This window comes from Dreissena polymorpha, chromosome 7, assembly GCF_020536995.1.
Source record: "Dreissena polymorpha isolate Duluth1 chromosome 7, UMN_Dpol_1.0, whole genome shotgun sequence".
Classification (NCBI taxonomy): Eukaryota; Metazoa; Mollusca; class Bivalvia; order Myida; family Dreissenidae; genus Dreissena; species Dreissena polymorpha.
Window position 1 is genome coordinate 55,449,627 of NC_068361.1, and position 22,095 is coordinate 55,471,721.

A 22,095-nucleotide genomic window follows, 5' to 3' on the forward strand; every position below is an offset into this window, starting at 1 on the left:
CACACGGGATTATCTTACGGTACTCAAACCAACCGACAACTTTATAAGTACGCAAAAGCGCGTTCGCACTTCAGTCACAACAAAGTTGTCCTTGTTTCCGCGCACAAAGACCCCAGTGATAAGTCTTTTCTACGCACTCAATAGCATTGCTTCCGGAAAGACAAGGGGTTAACAGTTTATGGAGATGTTTTCATTTTCGATCTGCTGCTGAATCTGGGGTTCCTTTTATGTATTTATTTATTTTTCATTTATTTATTTTTTAGTGTTTGATTTTACTTTTAATAGGTGTTTCCCACAGATCAGCATATGAACAATTATCTTGCAAATTTGTGTGTGTTGAAGAACGAAACAAACAAGTAGCTGTTAATTCACTTTGAGAGCCACTTGATGAAAAAGTGTAGTCAGTGACTTCGCCACTTTTCTATCTAACCCACACTGTCGAGTTTAGCTTGAAACGAAAGTGTTTTCACTTCGCACTATTGAGTTCACAAATTAGTTGTATTTTTACACGTTAGTGTAACATTGTGTTTCCTTTTCACTAGCCGAAGGATTATTTTGTGTGTGTGTAAATATTCAAACGAAAGTCACATGAAAAGACGACTCCTAAAATATGACTTGTTTTAGCATTTTTATGTTTATTGTGTCAATGGTTCTCAATGAAACTACGTGTGCGTCGGTCACTTCGTACGTTGCCCAGGATGTTATTGCCACTGCTTTGTTCAATACAAATGACGGGACGCTCATCATTGGGCATGCAAATGTTGTCAGTATATTGACGGCCGACTTAAAGTTAATCACAAACGTATCGCTTGGCAATCGGACTGAAATGGAAGAATGTCAATATCCAGAGTTTAAACCGTGTGATAATTACAACAACAGCATAACTCTTTTGTTGCAGTTGACTACGGAACCACAACGCACATTCGTAGTTTGTTTAGCGCGTGGGCAGACTATTTGCTATACGCTGTCAGTAGATACTGGAAATAATATAACAACGAGACGAATGGCAGGACATATGGGTGAATTCAACGGCACCAACGCACGATCGGTTTATTATTCCTTCCAAAATTCTTCATCAGAATTCGATATGGTTTTGGCCAAAGACGTTGACCTTTCGTCTTTCTCTTCTGGCAGAGAATCAGTGGTTTTTGAAAAACGAAACATCCTTTATCATCCAAATGACAACAGTTTGGCAGCGACTATTTCAGAAAGGTCGCCACAAAGGTTGCTATTGAAATTGCACGCATCGTTCGATTTCAAAGTTTTAAATAGTTTTAGCGAAGATAAAAACATTTTCGTTTTAGTGAAATACCGAACAAAAGTATATGTATTGGACATGTGGGTGTTTTCTTTTATACAATTAAACGCAACAACGGGGAGTCTTTACGAGATGCCAATTGCTGTAGAGCACGGAGTCACGTTAGAGAAAGCACACGTGTTAGTTGAAAATACCAAACGGATACTATACATCTTGGGAAGTCGTGCGCTTCAGGGCAAACAACAAGGTTTTATTGTATACAAAATGGAGGTCGAACATTTGGAAACGGAGTTGAATATGATCGGATATCGTTGTCGCCAAGAACCGTTCAGTGGCTCTTCGCCATATTGGATTGACAAAATTCCAGCCTGCACAATTAGTACGACACATGTTTGCACATGCATGTTGCTGGTAAGACATTGATGTGTTTTCCATTGTCACATAACAATAATAATAATAATAATAATAATAATAATAATAATAATAATAATAATAATAATAATAATAATAATAACTTTATTTCACGAGGATAACACATTAAGAAATAGCATATCTTTTTTACAATGTGGTCTTCAAAAACACACTATGTGAAAATATAACTCAACAATGTCTATCATACTGCAATCAGCCTTAAAATAATTTCTAAAGCATCATATAATGAAAATAATAATACTAAAACAAATAATATTAATAATATAAAATAATAGTAATATAATTACAATAATAATAATAATAATAATAATAATAATAATAATAATAATAATAATAATAATAATAATAATAATAATAATAATAATAATAATTATTATTATTATTATTATTATAATAATAATGGTTATTTCATTATTTCATAACAACAGACAATCACAAAGCAAAAAGAAGAAGAATAAAATACCCAAAGGCGGTATTTTAATCCATACAGCCCACAATATCAAAAAAGGTTTTGCGTTTGTAGCAAATGATTTTTAAGGTGCCGTTTAAAGGAAATAATTGTAGGTGCTTGTCTTATATTATTTGGAATAAGGTTCCATATATTTCTCGCACAAAAGGAAAAAGTACGCTTTCCGTACTTCGTTTTAAATGCAACATACGATAAATCGTTGTGGGTGGTGGACCTAAGGAAATATGTATTGTTATTTGATACAAAAATAACGTCATCAAAATAAGGAAACATTGAGCCATCTAAAACTTTGTACACTATAGTCCCAACAAGAAATTTACACCTATTTTCAAATGACAACCAGCCCAGTTCATTGAAAATCGGAATTGAAGGAGAGTAAAACGGCTTATTCATTATTATTTTTGCAGCACGTTTCTGTATCGAAATTACCTTCTTTAAATTTGATCTTGTGGCTGAGCACCATATTGTACAACAATAGTCCATATGTGGTAAGATGTATGAATTATAAAACAACTTCATTGTTTCATTATTTATATAGGGTTTAATGCGTTTTAATAAGGCTAGCTTTGAGTTGAGCTTTCGACAGACGTTATTTATATGCAGTTTCCAAGTGAGATGTTTGTCAACAGTTATACCAAGTAAAGTAACTTGATCAATAACAATGTTGTTGATTTTAAGTAATAAGGTGTTTGCAGACTTATTAGCACTGGATAATAGCATGCATATACTTTTGTTTGGATGTATTAACATATTGTTAAAAGAGCACCAATTTGATATTATATCTAAGCCATTTTGCAAAGTACTTTGAATACTTTTAATGTCAACATCAGCTACATGTAAGGTAGAGTCATCTGCATAGAGATCTAACGCTCCCTTTTGAAGGAAAAACGGCATGTCAATAATATATATAAGGAAAAGAAGAGGGCCGAGAATAGATCCTTGAGGTACCCCGGCTTTTATAGTTTGAAAAGCTGATTGTTGTGTTCCGACTTTGACGCATTGTTGTCTGTAAGATAGGTACGACTGCATCAAGGTAAGCACACTCTCAGAGAAATGATACATAGAAAGTTTTTTAAGTAAAATATCATGATCTACTAAATCACAGGCTTTTCTAAGGTCAAGGTATACTGTCCCTACAATTTTTCCAGAATCTATGTTTTGTAGCCAAGAATCTATAAGTCGAATCAATGATAACAATTAATTGTTCTGCTGAGTCTACTGTATGATCGCTGAACGTTGACGTAATACTCAACAGAATACTTAAAACCATAAAACGAATGGACATTTTAATATTTTAATCCCAATATTGTTGAAATGGTGTGTTTTTATGGTTGAATTGTTTTAAAACTAGCAAAATTAAAATTCATTTCAGCGGGAGCACACATTGGTGACGTCACCTCGTTTGCTGGATCTTCAACCGGTTACGTTTCCGTTCACACTCAGTGATGGCGTTTTTGATTTCATTTGTAGCGTTCAGCGCGAGATAGTCGTTATGTTCATACTTGGAAAAAACACTATTCAGAAGGTAAGCATGTTGATACTGCATTTTATCAAATGAAAGTAATCATAATGTGTGTATTATTGAAACAAATAGAATAATAAAAAAAATCAAATATTAATCCGCATGAGTTCATTTGATCCATTTGTGTTCAATTAATCGTGGTAACCTGACATATCGGAAGAATGAATTGCAAACAATATTGTCTATTTCATACTCGGAATTATCTTCACATCCAGATGACGCTCGGGTTATTCCCCGATAGTATTGCTACGTATAGCTTGCGCAATACGGGAGTTTCCCAAGGAAGGAGTTTCATTTGGGCGTTGCAGGACAGGCTTTATGTCCGCCAGAGTTCTGAGGTAAGAGATCACGAGCAGAACCACTGGGCAGTAGCCATTATGAATATAAGCGGACTGTTGCGCCAGTGCATTGGATTTTGTTTTGTCGTATCCGCCCCTCGTGTGACGGAGGCAAAAGCGCAAGCAATGCTTTTGCATACTCTTGCGTAATATTCTATTTAATATACCTTCCCATACGTTTATTTTCTGAAAATGTGTTCAGGTGCATTAGATATCATATCTCATCCCATCTATCAGTCCAAAATTAATTTTATTCCTTTTCTTAGTACCTTCTTGTTGGCCAAAACTCTCAACACAACAAGTATTTATTAATGCTTAACATAAAATAAATGGTTATTGTAAATAACTTATGTATTGAACCTACCTGCGCTCCGTTCCATTTAACGTCTAGTCGTTGTAATATGATTATGATACGTCTAAGTACAAGTAATTAGACGTGATCTACCGATGTATATCGACCTCATATTTGTAGGAATAGAGACCTCTTCAATGGAAAAGAATTAATATAGCGTTGCTTATGCTTGTTTTAAATCCGGTTTGAATTATGCACTGTAAATGGGTAATGGCAGACCATGCTACAATTGTCATTATAAATAAATACGTTTAAAATTTGCTAAAACGGTAAGTCGTTATCGTTTCAGATCTCCATATTGAACACAACAACTTGCGGACACAATGAAAACATCGAGTCTTGTTTACGCGATACTAATGGTTGTGTCTGGTGTATGCCGGGACAATGTGCGACCAGGACAGCGTGTAGGCTTGAGTCCATCATCGAACATGTAACGTGACATATTGATGCTACGCAATTTTACACCTAATTTTCTGTTTAAAAAAATATTTTTAAAACCCGAGTTGAATATATTTTACTTGTTATCTTAAACCTATTTTCTGAAATTTAATTTAGATATTTTCTGAAAAATAATAATAAATATTTTTTGCAAATTATTCAAGACGACAATTACAATTTTATGGCAACGTTCAGTTCTAGTTTAAGGGATGTGTGCCCGTCCACGATATATTCAAAACAGAGTTATGATTCATTATGAAATATTTTATCTTTATCTTTATCTATTCTATCAGCTGACTTACCAACGGTATTGTTTCCTACACATACGTGTATTGTTCAATGCGCTGACCCCAGTCAGATGCTTGTACAGAGGGATATACTTAAAGGGATTTGAATGGAGTTCCAATAATGAAGTCTTCGACAAGGCCTTTAAAAAATCTATGCAGCAATGTCAAAAATTACCAACTGAAAGGAAAGCTCCATACAACCTTAGCACACTAGATTATTTAAGAGCAAGGAAATATCAATGCAACAAACTGTAATCTCCAGAGAAAAATACGTATCTTGAAGGACAACGACTTTAACACGGTCATAAACTTATAAGATATGTAAACGTAGTCTAAACATACTAAATATGAGTCGTATTTTGAGAAAACGTTGCTTCATGCATGTGCGTAAAGTGTCGTCCCAGATTAGCCTGTGCAGTCCGCACAGGCTAATCAAGGACGACACTTTACGCATAAACTTGATTTTCGGTAAGGACGGACTTCATTTAAACTAAAAATTCCATAAAAGCGGAAAGTGTCGTCCCTGATTAGCCTGTGTGGACTGCACATGCTAATCTGGAACGACACTTTCGCACATGCATTATGCCCAGTTTTCTCAGAACACGACTCATATTTATTGAAGGGTACGCCGCCACAGGTCTCTGCAATCGTATGTCCACATTCCCTGATGTCCGGAGCTCTTGTAGTTGTACATGGACAGAATCTTGACATGGCAAGAAATATAACCGTCACAGTAGCGGACCGACATTGTCAAATGAAGAGGTTTGTTATGCTGAAACAGAACTTAATAATGTGTTAAAGACAGTAAAAATCACAATTGATTAAACGTTTTTTCGCCACAAAGATTATTATTTATAGTTTAAATAAATATTAGTTATTAGCAATACTTTTGGGTATTTATTATCACAAAAAATGCTTAGCACGAAGCTTTAATACACTGTCTTTTGTTATTAAATGCTTAACTTTATTCTTTTGGATTTTCAAATCGATCGAATACAGAGACCTATCACGTGATCGTATACAAGTTTTACTGCCTATGAGTCAGTAGTCTTCTATGCGCAATTATAGTTTAACACAGTATATGATGTACGATATTAATGAAGTACAGATGTAATCACAATATAGAATCCCGATTTTGAATAAACAGACACCCTTACAATACACGTTTTTATGGTATTAATTTTTCATCTGTTAAGAAATATCGAAGGTCTAATGTTTCATTTACTTTTTGTTTCAGAGAAAGTCTTAGCTCAACTAAAGTGATGTTTGTTGTTCAAGACGTCATATTCACCACAATGCCTGAGTTGGTGGCTGTGCAGGCTTACGTTGACGAAGTTACTTTTAATACCAGTTGTAACGCCTTCGCCGGCAGCGTAACAATATCCAACAAAAATCTGGCGTCTATAGCAAGGTAACTTCCTCCTAAAACTTTATAGTGTATTGTAGTATTGTGTCAAAGTAAATAAGTTTTAGTATTTTATTTCAGTGAAGTATTTTTTTGCATTTAGTACAATCAGCAAAACAGTATCCGTCATTACCGTCGATCACATATAATTATAGTTACTGTTATTATTAGTACTGTATGAGTTTATTATAATACATGTAAACAAATAATACGTATAATAAACATGTGCATGGACGTTTGTATGTACAAGTAATCCGACGTGTGACATTAAATTTAATTGCTACTAAAAATGCGGATGACCAAATTCACTGTTTGCGGTCTGACAAAACATCAACGCCGTCAATATTATGTTATTTCTGTGTTGATATAGATGTTGTTTTTGTTAAACAGAATATATAACGCGCCATATAGAATTCAAGGTTCGTCATCATATGTGCAAGGTTTAATAACGAACTGCGAGAATCTTTCCGCGAACTTTTTTATTACTCATTGTATTAAATAATCATACCACAAAGTAAATAATTATTAACAGGCATAGTGTTGTGAGAAAAGTGCAAGAGCTATGTTTTAATATTTTAGCGGCGGTACACTTCTGAATATTTCTGGCGATCAAGTGGAAACCTTGGACGGTGTATACCCCATATACATTGATCAGAACGGCAATGTTGTGGCAAAGGTATTCAGGTTGAACACAGTTCTGGTGCTATCTTTCATACATGGTATTGTGGTATTGCATCGAACACCCCACTATTTAACACTTTTACAATGAGAATTAAAGGGATCTTTTCACGCTTTGGTAAATTGACAAAATTGAAAAAAGTTGTTTCACATTCGCAAATTTTCGTTTTAGTTATGATATTTGTGAGGAAACAGTAATACTGAACATTTACCATGGTCTAATATAGCCATGATATGCATCTTTTGACGATTTTAAAACCTAAAAATTATAAAGCGTTGCAACGCGAAACGATTGAATAATTTGGAGAGTTCTGTTTTTGTCGTTAAATTTTGTGAAACTACGAAGATTGCTTATATAAGGTATAAAATACTTTGCGTATATGTACTCGGCGGAATAGCTCAGTAGGCTAAAGCGTTTTTACTTCAGGACTCTGGCAAAACTCCAGGGGTCAGTGGTTCGAAACCTGGTCCGGGCAATGTTCTTTTCCTTTTTTTAATTTTATTCTTGATTTTTTACTGGAGCTTTTACGATCCAATGTTTACATTTATCGATATAAAGCATTTAATGAATAAGTTTAAAAATGCCAAAATCTGTGAAAAGGCCCCTTTAATATGCATTGTTTAATCAATTCTTTAAAAAAAAGACTGGCGATTTTATATTATTTGAATACCAAAACGGTAAAGTGTCTGTATATGTCGTGTTGTATCATACTGTTCATTTGATAGTTTCATGTAGTGTTTTGAACGCATGCCTTAGCTTCATTACCTTCATATGAGTATCTTGTGAGTGGGTGATGAATTATGATTCGATGTTTATTTAAAAGCATGTAATATAAGTTGCAGCAAATTTGAATTTTAACTTACCACCTCTCTATAACAACGACTCCAATATATTATATCGCACGGAACATTCCATAATGAACCTAATAATGTAATACTAGCATGTCAAAGACAATACTTATCAACTCTGTATTTGTTTTTTTTCCATCAATTGCACTATTGCACTAAAATTTTGAACTATAAGGACAGAAGCTCGCGTATTTATATATAATTGAGTTATTGAAAAATGCATTTTTTAAACGATTTAAAATTTTCAAAATGAGATATATTCAATAAAAATACAAAAGCGGTATAAAGATATTTGGATGGAGAATATGTAACAATGCTTGTACATGCGCCTCGCTTATTTGGGACGACGCTGAACGCACATGCATTCCCAGAGCACGGCTCATGTGTCTGTTCGATGCTTCGTTAATACATACGATAACACATAGTTTAGGAAACAGGCTTAAAGGGATCTTTTCACGCTTTGGTAAATTGACAAAATTGAAAAAATTTGTTACATATTCGCACATTTTCGTTTTAGTTATGATATTTGTGAGGAAACAGTAATACTGAACATTTACCATGGTCTAATATAGCCATTATATGCATCTTTTGACGATTTTAAAACCTAAAAATTATAAAGCGTTGCAACGCGAAACGATTGAATAATTTGGAGAGTTCTGTTTTTGTCGTTAAATTTTGTGAAACTACGAAGATTGCTTATATAAGGTATAAAATACGTCATAAATGTGTACTCGGCGGAATAGCTCAGTAGGCTAAAGCGTTTTTACTTCAGGACTCTGGCAGGACTCCAGGGGTCACTGGTTCGAAACCTGCACCGGGCAATGTTCTTTTCCTTTTTTTATTTTATTCTTGACTTTTTACTGGAGCTTTTACGATCCAATGTTTACATTTATCAATATAAAGCATTTAATGAATAAGTTAAAAAAATGCCAAAATCTGTGAAAAGGCCCCTTTAATACAAGGTCATTCTAGTCAATTCCGGATAACCCCTTGTACTGACGGATTGAAAACGTATTTTCCTATTCCGACCCTACGTCAGAAAACCCCAACATCTTCTTGGATATTTAAGCAACATTTTGTATGGCATACTTGTCAATACACATTTTCCTGTTGATTCTAGGGGTATAAGCCATGTAGTTCGTCGTATACGGGCGTCCTCTATTGCCGATCTCCGCAAGCACAGATGCGAAGTCAGTTACAGTTGCTTATTGACTACTCATCATTAACTGTCCGATTTACTTCTGAATCCGTGTTATCTGCCCATATAAGCCTGCTTCAAGGTAAGTTGGTGTTGATGATAGAAAACTCAACCTTGAAAACAGATAGAAAAAGTTAAAGGTTGGCAAAATAAACACTGGTTGGTCGGGTTACAACATGTTTACACCTCATGTTTACATATACTACTGTTATATGACGTATCTCATTTATTTATTGAAATATAATTATGACACCACATTAGAGAAACAAAGTATGACACGAACATTCACAGTGAAGACCACACTGAAATAAAAAGTTGGGTATAAGTACATCTACTCTTGAAAAACGAACAGACCAGACACTCTAAATATGTAATACAAATCGACTCCATTGGCTATATATAAATTCTGTTCTGAGACATTCTAAGAAAATGCGGTGTTTTATGAACAGATGTTAGAACGGAGGTCAACATTCTCGAAGACCCTGTCGTTCATGGATTCCAAGGGCCGGACGGACTGACGGTGACCGCGCACATTGCAATCGACACAACGACAGCAGTGTTTATTTTACAGGTACAGATATTTGTACGGCATACTAGCAATAAAAAACAGGCTTTGTACGGGTCAAAATGTTTTCCATAATTCAATTTTGGTGTTTAACGATTTTTTTGGACAGTTTCGAATTGGTTTTAGATACGTGATTGCCCCGTGGATTTTGTTAGTAGTGATACACAATTAACCAATCATTCAAACAAATACTAATTTATTACACGGACTCACACAAGTGTGTTTGCAGGGACGAGGATTTCAAAATGTGGACTTCAGTGAAATAAAAGTTATGATGTACAAGATCGGGGCAGCCAATTGTTCTTTGGTAACGGACGCCATCATAAACTGTTCCTTAGCAACGCATTTGTTGCGGGCATTTGATAGGCACTCGGTCCTTGAAAAGATTTATGTCACGGTAAGCTTTTTGCTCAATGTTACACACTCCTTTTTTGTTCATGAAAAAATATAATTATTATAAAATACTAAGATATTAGTTTTGTTACACATTTTTGTATAAAGCCATGGTACTAATTTAGTTTAATAATGTTCTTACTGTATTTTAAATAATACTGTCATCTTAGTGTTTGGCTTTAATTAAACATAATGCAATTATACATTCGTGTGGTTTTTCATTTCTCAATTTATGCAATTATTTCAGGTTTCGATAGGCGACAACCTTATTTTCCATCCCGGATATCTGCATACCTACGACGGTCGCCACTCGACCACGACTGTTTTACCGCCTTCTTATGCTGATGTGAACGTCTCGACCGCAGAGATCCTGACGCCTGAGGGTCAATCAAGCAAAGGCGTAGTCGCCGCAGTTGTTGTAGTGGCTACAGTTGTTTTTATCACGGGCATTATGGTTTTGGTAGTGCGTCGATTGATCCGTAATAAGAAGCAGTTCATGTAAGTATTAATATATTCGAAGTACTGCATTAATCTTTGGACGAATTTAAATAGCTTTATAATTAAATAATCGACCAAATTCATAGGAAATTTTAATGAAATGTCATCTACTTTATGCGGCGAAGCAATTTATAACTGCGTTTTATTATTGAAGAAGCAGCTTATTTTGCTTTATGAAGTTCATTTTCATAAGAACCCTTAAGGATGAAACAAACAATTCTATAATAACTTAACTACACTATTTCCTGACATTTGATGTTGACGACGACCTTGATGCTACGAGGCACCTCACCGCGCCACACATTACATACGTACGTGCTCTTGCATTCCTACAGACCAGGTCTGGACAGGGAACGCTCGTCTGTGGTGAGTTACCGAGGTGCGCGCGTATACATCGGTGACGTCAGCGGTCAGTTCTCGTCCAGCATCTCCGAGAGTTCAGTGGAGGATAATCTTCTAAGTGCGTACAATAATTTAGTCATTCCCCTTTCATTTATCGCCAATACATTGATAAGAAAATGTGGCAAATAAGCACAGCAGGGGGAAATCACTGAAACCTGTTTTACGGAAGTTAACAACTAATGTTCAACTATATACTTCAAGTACTGCGTATCCGTGGGTACGACGTATCGATGTAATCCGAAACATGCCAAATATCTGCCCCATAACTTTTTAGTGCCGGTACCGATTGTTTACAAGTTTTTCCCACGGTGCCACAAATGCTTTCATAAAGTACAGAATTTAAATTTAAACGAATGTCAACCACACGAAAGTTTGCAACTTTAAATCCAGGCAAAAAAAGCACGCATTAAGCAAGTAAAAAGATAGTGTGTTAAAAACAACTTCTGCAATAACTTTTCGAAAGCACATACATTAAAGGTACACGTGATGAGACGACCGCGGGTCTGCTGCAGAGGTTTGAAGACGATGGGCTGCTCGTGAAGAGAAGCATCCTATCGCTGGAGAAGATGCTTGGAAAAGGTATGACACGTGGTGCCAGTGATGAGATGCCAAACAACGTAGGTTGTAAATGTATTAATTACACACAGTTTAACCCATTTATGCCTAGCGTCTAGAAAAAAGGCCTTGGCAAACAGCGTAGACCCATATGAGACGCCGCATATTGCGGCGTCTCATCAGGGTCTGCGCTGTTTGCTTCAAGGAATTTCTGTAAGAAATATTCTAAATATAGTAATAAATGTGCTAGACATTCCTAATTTTGGAAATAAATTGATCCAATTTAGAAGGATGGGAGAGTCCACTAGGCATTAATGGGTTAATGTACTCCCCTTTGTGTAGTATCTGATTGTATCTGGATTGCGAAAAAGACGCAGGACGTGGTTTACGTTGGATATTAATGTCGTATTTGCATACAGTTACTCAGTCTTAAAAAAATTAAATCGCGGATCGGTCAACCCACGAAATCACCGAAAATTGATGTTTCAAGAATAGTAATGAATCCACAGTAGTATGTATTTTTAATAAAATTAACAAAATGAGAGACTTTAGCTGTACCCGCAGGAGAAACACTTTTATTCTACAATGCGGTTCTTTGTTAATGGCAAGGAACCATTAGCCAGACAGTGAGACACAAACAAATGCACAAGGCGACGTACATATGTGCTAAACAAATGCAATCAAGAACAAAACTCTGTTCACTGCATTGTTACGGTCAATAAAAAAAAACACTGGGGGTTTAAGCGGTTTTGAGGAGCTCTAAACCTCACACTTATTCCAGAACTATTCGCATAACTTTTTTTTTTAATAAAAATTAACCTCAAAGCGTCACGATTCAAATTAAACACCATTAAACATATTTTGCCCTTTACATGGATCTCGTTAAGTCAAATATGTATACATGTAATGTGTAATAACTTTTAAATCCTTTTCTCCAGTCTTAACTTCCATTCAAAGACCTATTAAATGTACATGTCGTCCGACACACCTGCCTGACATGCAATGCCGTATGACATAATATGGTTCAGAACAAATAATAATTACATAGCTGTAAACGTATAATGATATTTAAAGATTATATGTGTTATTGTCAGGCCATTTCGGCTCGGTGTTCAAAGGCTCGATGCTTGTTGGTGAAGAGAAAATTCCCGTTGCAGTAAAGACTCTAAACAGTAAGTTACTGATCCTGTTGTGTTTGAGATAAAATAACCCAATACCCTATTTCCAAACAGAATTGCCTTTGGGGGATGCACGTTTATTGTAGCATACATAACATGTAACGCTTTTCGTCCGTTCTGGAACATGCATTTCAAACTAAAGATAACAATGATGCTTTTAGTAGGTAGACACTAAGCAGACAAAAGTTGCACTGTCATGTTAATACTAAGGTGATGAAACATACAATTGTGTATTATGATTGTCCGTATATTTGTTAAAAATATATTTTATAAGCAAGATATAACGCAAAAAGTTATTTTCCGATGTAAACACAAATAACTAGTATATATCTTTCATATACAGTTCCACATTTTATTTAAATATTATTTCAGATAAATAGATGTTATGGTCGTACACATGCATTTATTCTTTTAATGATGCTAAGTCACAGATTGGGAAAATTATAAAAATTTAACTTGCGTTTAACATTCAAGAAAACAAGATACAATTAAATACAACTGGATGAGATAAGATTGTTGACTCATCATAAAAGTTCCAAACTACTTGGTTTTAGTCATTTGAACACACTTTTTGCGGCCAACGTCAACAGCGTCTCAAGAATCCAACTATTTATAAGTGTCAGGGGGCACAACTAATCAATCAATTTCAAGTCTGGAAGCCCCATTTTGAAAAAAAAACACAACAAAACGTTAAATATTATGATTTGTTTTCAACGTGAATGAGTTTAGTGTAATGGTGAAAGCATCCGTCTCTCACGCAGGCGACCCTGATTTAATGTTCATATATTATTTATTGTTTTCAATGGTAGTCAAATATTTGCCATTTATGTCCCAATTAGTTGTAAATTTGAGATGTATCAATCAATTAACAGAAATAAAAATTGCACCACCCTTACGTTCAATGAGCAATTAAGTTGAATTTTTGCATTACGGCTAACATATCAATTAACCCGTACCGAACAGTCCTAGTCTATTTTGAGAAGGGCTTTTCCTAAAATGTCGTTCAGTCCAATAGTATTGGAATAATATATATATATATATATATATATATATATATATATATATATATATATATATATATATATATATATATATATATATATATATATATATATATATATATATATTGAAAGGCGCTTTAGACAATCCGGGACGTATGGCATGTATGGAGCCTGATTCACTGTCGGGCCGCCAGACTGCATTGCATGAGTAACTTATTCCTGAGATATCAAACAAGTTTGTTTGGCATAACTTATATGCAATTCTCTACTTGTGACGTAACATCGTCAATAAACTTTTGTATAACAGAAAACGATAACAGAGACATGGACGTCCCGCAGTTTCTCAAAGAGGCGTACGTGATGACGAACTTTTACCATGACAACGTGATGCGGTTGCTAGGCATCTGCATGGACCGCGAGGAGACGCCACTCGTCATCCTTCCGTACATGCAGCACGGCGACCTATTGTCCTACTTACGCGAAGAGAAACATGTATGTGACTGTGTGTGTTTCGTATATTTGTTTTGAAATATGAACGATTTAATCATTCAAATGTATCTCATGAGTGAAATTGGATACAAGGTTCTTACTTTTTAACGCACCGACAAAAATAACGACATGCATACTTTTTTCAAGATCCTAGTTGTATTCATTATCTTGTCTACATCCAAAGCTGTTCATACTCCCACACAGGCCCATACAAGGCCCATACAATTTTAATTTTTGGTATGTAATATTATTTTTGCGGTCACCTACAGCATTTGTTAAATTACATCCCTGGGGGCAAAACTGGCAACGCTCAAGAGTCACATTTTCCCTTTGCACCACTTTCTAAATATCACGACATGCGGTGTTGTGAGGTACTCGTATCAACTATTACAAGCTCTAGTTTATTCTAATTTCGTATGTCCACGAACTGTTGATTTCTAGATACCAACAGTAAAGAATTTTGATGGCAAATTGCATTTGTTTTCTAGATAACAACAGTGAAGAGTTGGTGACGTTAATTGGCTTTTTTCTCTAAATAACAATAATTAAGAGTAGGTGTTGATGAATTGCTATTGTTTTGTAGATCACAACAATGAAGAGATGGTAATGATAAATCACTATTGTTTTCTTAATCCCAAAAGTGATCAGTTGGTGTTGTTAAATTACTATTGTTTTGTAGGTCAAAACAGTGAATAGTTGGTGATGATAAATTGCTTTTGTTTTCAAGATCCTACCACTAACAGAAAAGAGTTTTGATATTAAATTGCTATTGATTTCTAGATCTCAACAATGACGAGTTGGTGATAATAGATTGCTATTGTTTTGCATGCTAATGGGTTTTAGATGCCACTATTGAATGACTTCGTTACTTTTGCACGCTTATTATATTTTTAGATCCCAACATTGAATTACTAAGTGAGGTTCAAATGCTAATGGTTTTTAGATCCCAACAGTGAATGACTAAGTGACGTTTAAATGCTAATGGTTTTAAGATCACAACATTGAATGACTAAGTGACGTTCAAATGCTAATGGTTTTTAGATCCCAACATTGAATGACATAGTGACGTTCAAATGCTAATGGTTTTATGATTCCAACATTGAATAACTAAGCGACGTTAACATGCTAATGGTTTTAAGATCACAACATTGAATGACTTCGTGACGTTCAAATACTAATGGTTTTTAGATCCCAACATTGATAGTCTTAGTGACGTCTACATGCTATTAAATTTAAGATCCCAACATTGAATTACTTAGTGACGTTCACATGCTAATGGTTTTTAGATCCTAGCATTGATAGTCTTAGTGACGTCTACATGCTAATGGTTTTTAGATTACAACATGGATAGTCTTAGTGACGTCTACATGCTAATTGTTTTTACATCACAACATTGAATGACTAAGTGACGTTCAAATGCTAATGGTTTTAAGATCCCAATATTGAATTACTTAGTGACGTTCAAATGCTAATGGTTTTAAGATCCCAATATTGAATTACTTAGTGACGTTCAAATGCTAATGGTTTTAAGATCCCAATATTGAATTACTTAGTGACGTTCAAATGCTAATGGTTTTAAGATCCTAATATTGAATTCATTAGTGAAGTTCATGTGCTAATGGTTTTCAGATCACAACAGTGACGTTCACATGCTAATGATTTTAAGATCCTAACATTGAATGACATAGTGTCGTTCACATGCTATTGGTTTTTAGATCCCAATATTGAATTACTTAGTGACATTTACATGCTATTGTTTAGATCCCAAAGCAATTTACTTAGTGAAATTTACATGCTATTGTTTTTTAGATCCCAAAGCAAATTACTTAGTGACGTTCACAAGCTATTGTTTTTAGATCCCAAAGCAAATTACTTAGTAACGTTGATGTGCTATTGGTTTTTTAAGATCCCAACGGTGAAGGACTTAGTGATGTTCGGCCTTGACATTGCGCAGGGTATGGAATACCTAGCGGAGTTGAAGTTCGTACACAGGGACTTGGCCGCCAGAAACTGCATGTACGTAATACATGTGAGCCTCGCTCTGTGAAATGAGACGTAATACATGTGCGTAAAGTGTCATCCCAAATAAGCCTGTCTGTGCAGTCCGCAGAGGATAATTAGAGAAGACACTTTTCGCATCTACAGGGCTCGAAATTTACTTTTTTTCTACTTGCAAAACATAGCGAGCAGCTTTAATACCAACTCGCAAAATCAAAAACAGTCTCGCAAATTTTGCAGGAAACATAAAAAAGTTTGGACATTAATTTAGTACTATTAAAACAAAATAAAAGTACTTTACATGCACATTTCATTTCTGCAATCATACAAAGATATCAGTTCCTTGGACCATAAGGGTATTGTTTTCAAATATTAGTGTGTCGTGTTCACTCAGAAAACAAAGTTTAAGTGTCAATTTGGGATATTTTTAATGGGTTTTCAAATATTAAAAAAAAAATCAGCTATGACATCGTGTGTTGAGTGCGACATCACCAAAATACAAATCTACGGTAAACTTTGCTTTATCTTTCGTATTTTTATTTCCGTCTGTAGGCAAAAAGACACTAATTATGTTTGGCTTCGACGTCATGTCTTTTCAAGTTCAATGAACAAATGTGAATAGTCGACTGTTTCACGTTCTGTGTACTAGTACTATCCACGTATCTGTACTATAAGTATACCAGTCTTCATACAAGGTGCGCGCTTCCGCATACAGGTATTCAGACGTTCTATAAATTCACGAGTCGAGTGCATTTATATTACTTTTTTTTTCTCCACTATTTCTTTACTCGCAAAAAAATACTAGTGGCTTAAAACTCGCAATCAGCATTTTTCACTCGCATTTTGCGAGTATGCGAGTGCTAATTTCGAGCCCTGATCTATGCTTTTGAATAAGTATGTGTTAAACAAAAATCCAGTCTGGGTGGTAAGTGTCTTCTCTGACAAGCCTGTGCGGACTGCACAGGCTAATCTGGAATGACACTTTGCGCATTGGAACAGCCTATGTTACCGTTTAAAATAGGGATGGCATCGAATACCCATATCGGTATTCGAATGTTCGCAAATTCATTCAATCGAATATTCGCATAAAACGGCTGGATTGATTTTACCTTGTTATGTGTTAATTTCCATTGGTTTGTAAATTATATCCGTTTGCTAAATAGGAGGCTGTTTATTAACGTTGCTATCGAATTATTGTATCGCTGTTGACTAATACTATGACCGATACTGTGATCGGGCACAAATAGAATGAAAAACATCGTAACTTAGAATTTTATTTTTTAATGATTCCACAGATTTGTAGCAGGCCGCGCATATGTAAAACTAAGTTTACACACATTACACGTTGCGGTCTTCTTATCCACAGACCGTGTAAAGTATTCCATACTGCAGAAGGGGCTGGTGGCATTTTCAGATTTGAATTATGATTCCTTGATGATTGTTTAATTTATATCATCTGTAACTTTTGAGAAATTAACATATTTAAATGTCTGTTCAAACTGTGATCACAAAAACTAAATTAGTATTCGCAAGTAAATTGAAGCTCTTAATTGGTACCAAACAACAGTTCGGGCCCTTTCTTATAGTAAGTATATTGCATTGCGCGATTTGAGTAATTCACACATTTTAATGGGTGTACATACTGTGATCACAAAACTTAATTTTTATTCGCCAGTCAATTGAAACCGTGAATTGGCACCCCATTGGCAAACAACAGTCGGGGCCTTTCTTAGAGCTTGTATATTGCATTGCGCAATCAACACTGATACGGGCCGCGTTATCAGTTTGACACGAAGAACGTCACGTCAAACATGTTACTCCCAGGTGATTTCGGTTGCTTTTTAGTAAGCGGTTCGCAGGTCATTAAATATTGGTGAAATTACGTTTGGAAAAAAATGCGAATATGCGAATATCATTTTTATTATTCGAATGCTGACCATTCAATCGAATATTCGAATAATTTCGCCATCCCTAGTTTAAATAGCTTTGGTATAATGGTCATTAAATATCATTAAAATCATCTCCAGTCCGAACTTGCCATATTATTCGCTTACTGCATCTTATGACTTCAAATAAGGGGTAACGTCAGATGGCCGTTTATAGTACAAGATAGTTCTACTTTGTTACCACACCTGGGTCACTTATATCTAGTTTATAATCACTTATTGTTATATGACCGAGTTGTTAAGGTAATAGCCCTTTTAATTCGAAGGACACTGGTTCGAACTCCGCTGGGACTAACATTTTTATTTCTTTCTTAGATTATATTTTGTTATTATAATCGATCGCTACAGTTCCGTGGTTTAAATGCAGTTATTTAAGTCATTTAATGGAACACTTCAAACAATGCCGCGATCTTTGAACACCTACCTTTACAGAATAATTAACGAATAATTATGTATTGCGAAAAAAACTGGTTAAAGAAGGCATCTGCGGCGTCATGCGTCTCCTTTTCGATCGAACCAATTAAACCGGACTATTGCTTGGTGACTTGACGCACTTGGGCTATTGTAACAACCAGTCCTATCTCGTAACAGGCTTGACAACCGTACAGTGAAGGTTGCAGATTTCGGTTTGTCCCGTGACATTTACGAGTCTACGTACTACAGCAGCCAGACGAAGGGAACCAAGCTTCCCGTGAAATGGATGGCTCTAGAAAGTATCGCCACCGGAGTGTTCAACGAGAAAACAGACGTGGTCAGTAAAAAAATAACCATACATGTTCCATACATGTTTTTTGAAAGAACAGAAAAACAACAACAAATATTATGTTTTCTAAAGTCTGATTTTGGACAGTATTGTGGCAGCTAATTGATTTCATGTAATTGCAAGATTTTGTGTAAACTTACGTGTGTTCTATATATTTGCATATAGAACCTGGAATTAGCATTGTGATGATATGCATGAAGTATTCTGAAATTTTCATCAATGCAGAACAATTCTTATGGTTATTTCCGCTAAGACTGGATTTTCATTAAGAAGAGATTCCTTTAAACGCAAAATTACTTACGAGCTGAATGTTTCGTCCCTGATTAGCCTTGCAGACTGCACATGTTGATATGCGACGGAACATTACGCACGTGCATTACACCCCGTTTTCTCACAGCGAGGCATTTATACATTGCTTGAACTTGTACTGTGTGTCCGCTCTTCCAGTGGTCATTCGGGGTGACCCTTTGGGAGCTGATGACGCGAGGCGTTCTGCCGTACGCCACCGTGGACAACTGGGACATGGAGCGGTACCTAAAGTCTGGCCGTCGACTCCCTCAACCTATGTATTCCCCTACGCAATTGTAAGTCATAGGCACTTGTGATTGTGAAGTGAGTTAACCTTTTCAGCTCAGATACGCATTTTGACGATTTTGTAGTCTTTCAGAAATCACATTTAATTTAAGATGTTTCTTACTAGATTTAAGTTGTAAACGCTTTATTTTCAATCCTAAAATAATGGTGAGCAGTAATCACTCGCAGGTTGTTCTGGTTTATGCTGGTTTCACATAGCCATTTCACTTTGCTTTTGAGCGGAAAAGGGTTTAAAGGCAATTTGCAACTATAATAACATATTTAATAATTATGAATACCACCACGCGTTGATTATTGAAGTGATATATAGTTGTAAAATTATTATAACAAAGGCAATGACAGTTATACTAGCCAGTTGAGGCAGTTATAGCATTTATGATGTATTTATAAAGACCTATACGTTCATGGTTGTGGTGTCATTTAGTTGTCAAGTTATTCACAAATTGAAAAAAAATCGATGATTAAAGAGTCATTCAGATGGTAGTTGTAAAGTTATAAACAGTTGTAAGATTATTGACAATGGTAAATGTGTTGCCAGTTGTAAAGTAAAATGAATTTGTAAAGTCATTGGTCGTTAACCCCCCATTTACAGTTGTTATCGCATTAGCAGATGTACTGTTTTAGCCAACTTTACAATCACATATTTTTTAGTAATGGATAGCTAGATGCATGAAATAGTTACGGTAATATGTGATGACATGGCAAAATAAAGTCATATGAAATATATATGATCCGCGATTGATAGATGTGCGTAAAATGTCGTCTCAGATTACCGGTAGCCTGTGCAGTTCGCATTGGCTAATAAGGGACAACGCTTTCCGCTTTTAATGAATGTTTCGTTTAGTGGAAGTCTTTTCTCAACGAAAATCCAGTCAACGCGAAAAGCGTCGTCCTTGGTAAGACTGTGCGGACTGAGCAGGCTTATATTGGACGAAACTATACGCACATCTATAAACCATGTTTGTACAGAGCGAGGCTTATTGTGAATACATGTATATAGAAATCGCACTGCAAAACCTTCCTTTGACCGTTACAGATTCCGCCTGATGCGCAGATGCTGGCTGGTTGACCCCCAGGACAGGCCGAGCTTTAGCGAGCTTCGTGAGTGCATCGCCGCCATGCTGGAGAGGGTGCACCTACAGCTGGGGAGGGCGGACCGGATGAACATTGCCACGTTGTACGTCAACGTGTCCATGGGCACAGAGTGTCTCTACGAGAACCAGGACATGTTTGAGAGGACCATGCAGTGACATCTTGTATTCAAGTTAATCAAGAAAGTCATGCTCTTGGACAACGGTGCTAAATGCATGTGCGTAAAGTGTCGTCCCAGATTAGCCTGCCCAGTCCGCACACAGGGTTACCAGGGACACCACTTTCCGTCTTAACTGGATATTTGCTAAGAAGAAACTTCCTTGACAGGAAAAATACAATAAAAGCGGAAAGTGTCGTCCCTGATTAGCATGTGCGGACTGCACATGGAACGATATTTTACGCATATGCATTAAGTCCTGTTTTCCAAGACCGAGGCTCAGTTATATTCTATTGCGGAGACATGCGAAAATCCGTATGTCAAAGTGTAAGCATCTTGTTAGAAAGTGGAGCCCAGTGTGGTTAGACAGTGATCACGAGGATCTGGCAAAGCGGCCAATATGATCAACGGGAAAGTCTCAAATGCTTAAAATATAAGTGTGTTTGAATATGCATATATGTTGCATCGGATAGTAAAACGAACAAATCCTGAATGTGGATAAGCACAAAATAGTATGTTGTACTAGACAGTTGGTTCAATAGCATCGAAGTAACGCTATAACAACGACAACGAACGACGAATAACATTTACAAGTGGAAACCCGATTGTAATTAACATGCTACAAGGGCTTTATACCATGACTTGAACTCAATATGGAAAACGTATATCCATATGGCCGTGTAAAAATAACTTAAAACTAGTTAAACTGAGCGATAGAAAATACAATGCACGTGTATACTGTCATTATGTTTATTAAAGCTTAAACACGGATGTTAAATTATAATTACGTTCTCATCGATATGTTTTATTAGATCTGGATAACTTATTGATCATCAAATTGATATGCCATCAAATATGAAGAGCCTTTGATGACAAATGAAGCACTTGCATTGCCTTTAATGACATTTCAAAGGCCTTTGATCGACTATTGAAAATGGCTTAGTTTTAAATGTCGACAATATATTATATATCGATATATAATATCTTAATGTGGCTTTCTACCTATTTATCTGGCCGCATATGGCATAAGACCCATTTTCGCATGAGTCGACGCAGGTCATATGTAGAAAACATAGTTTTAATGTTTGTACAGGCATGTATACGAGAGTAAACATGTCTATTTCATATTTTTATTTTAAAAATCTTACTGTTAAGCATATTTAACCGTCGTAATAAAATTATAATTACATGTATTACTTTTTTTGCGCGGCATATGGCAGCGGCGTCATAATGTGATG

At 35.7% G+C, this 22,095-nt stretch overlaps 1 protein-coding gene across 1 annotated transcript; it reads left to right on the forward strand.

Moving 5' to 3' along the window:
- The first annotated feature begins 278 nt into the window (after window positions 1-278).
- LOC127837463 (hepatocyte growth factor receptor-like) lies at window positions 279-22,046 on the forward strand. Its single transcript, XM_052364590.1, has 19 exons — window positions 279-1,669; window positions 3,532-3,684; window positions 3,897-4,019; window positions 4,661-4,801; window positions 5,719-5,858; window positions 6,334-6,507; window positions 7,081-7,177; window positions 9,149-9,308; window positions 9,676-9,797; window positions 10,021-10,188; window positions 10,432-10,682; window positions 11,018-11,142; window positions 11,562-11,663; window positions 12,734-12,811; window positions 14,126-14,310; window positions 16,214-16,323; window positions 18,843-19,002; window positions 19,462-19,598; window positions 20,645-22,046. The coding sequence occupies exons 1-19, from the start codon at window positions 611-613 to the stop codon at window positions 20,856-20,858; spliced, it is 3,699 nt and encodes a 1,232-aa protein (XP_052220550.1). The 5' UTR covers window positions 279-610; the 3' UTR covers window positions 20,859-22,046.
- The last annotated feature ends 49 nt before the right edge of the window (window positions 22,047-22,095 follow it).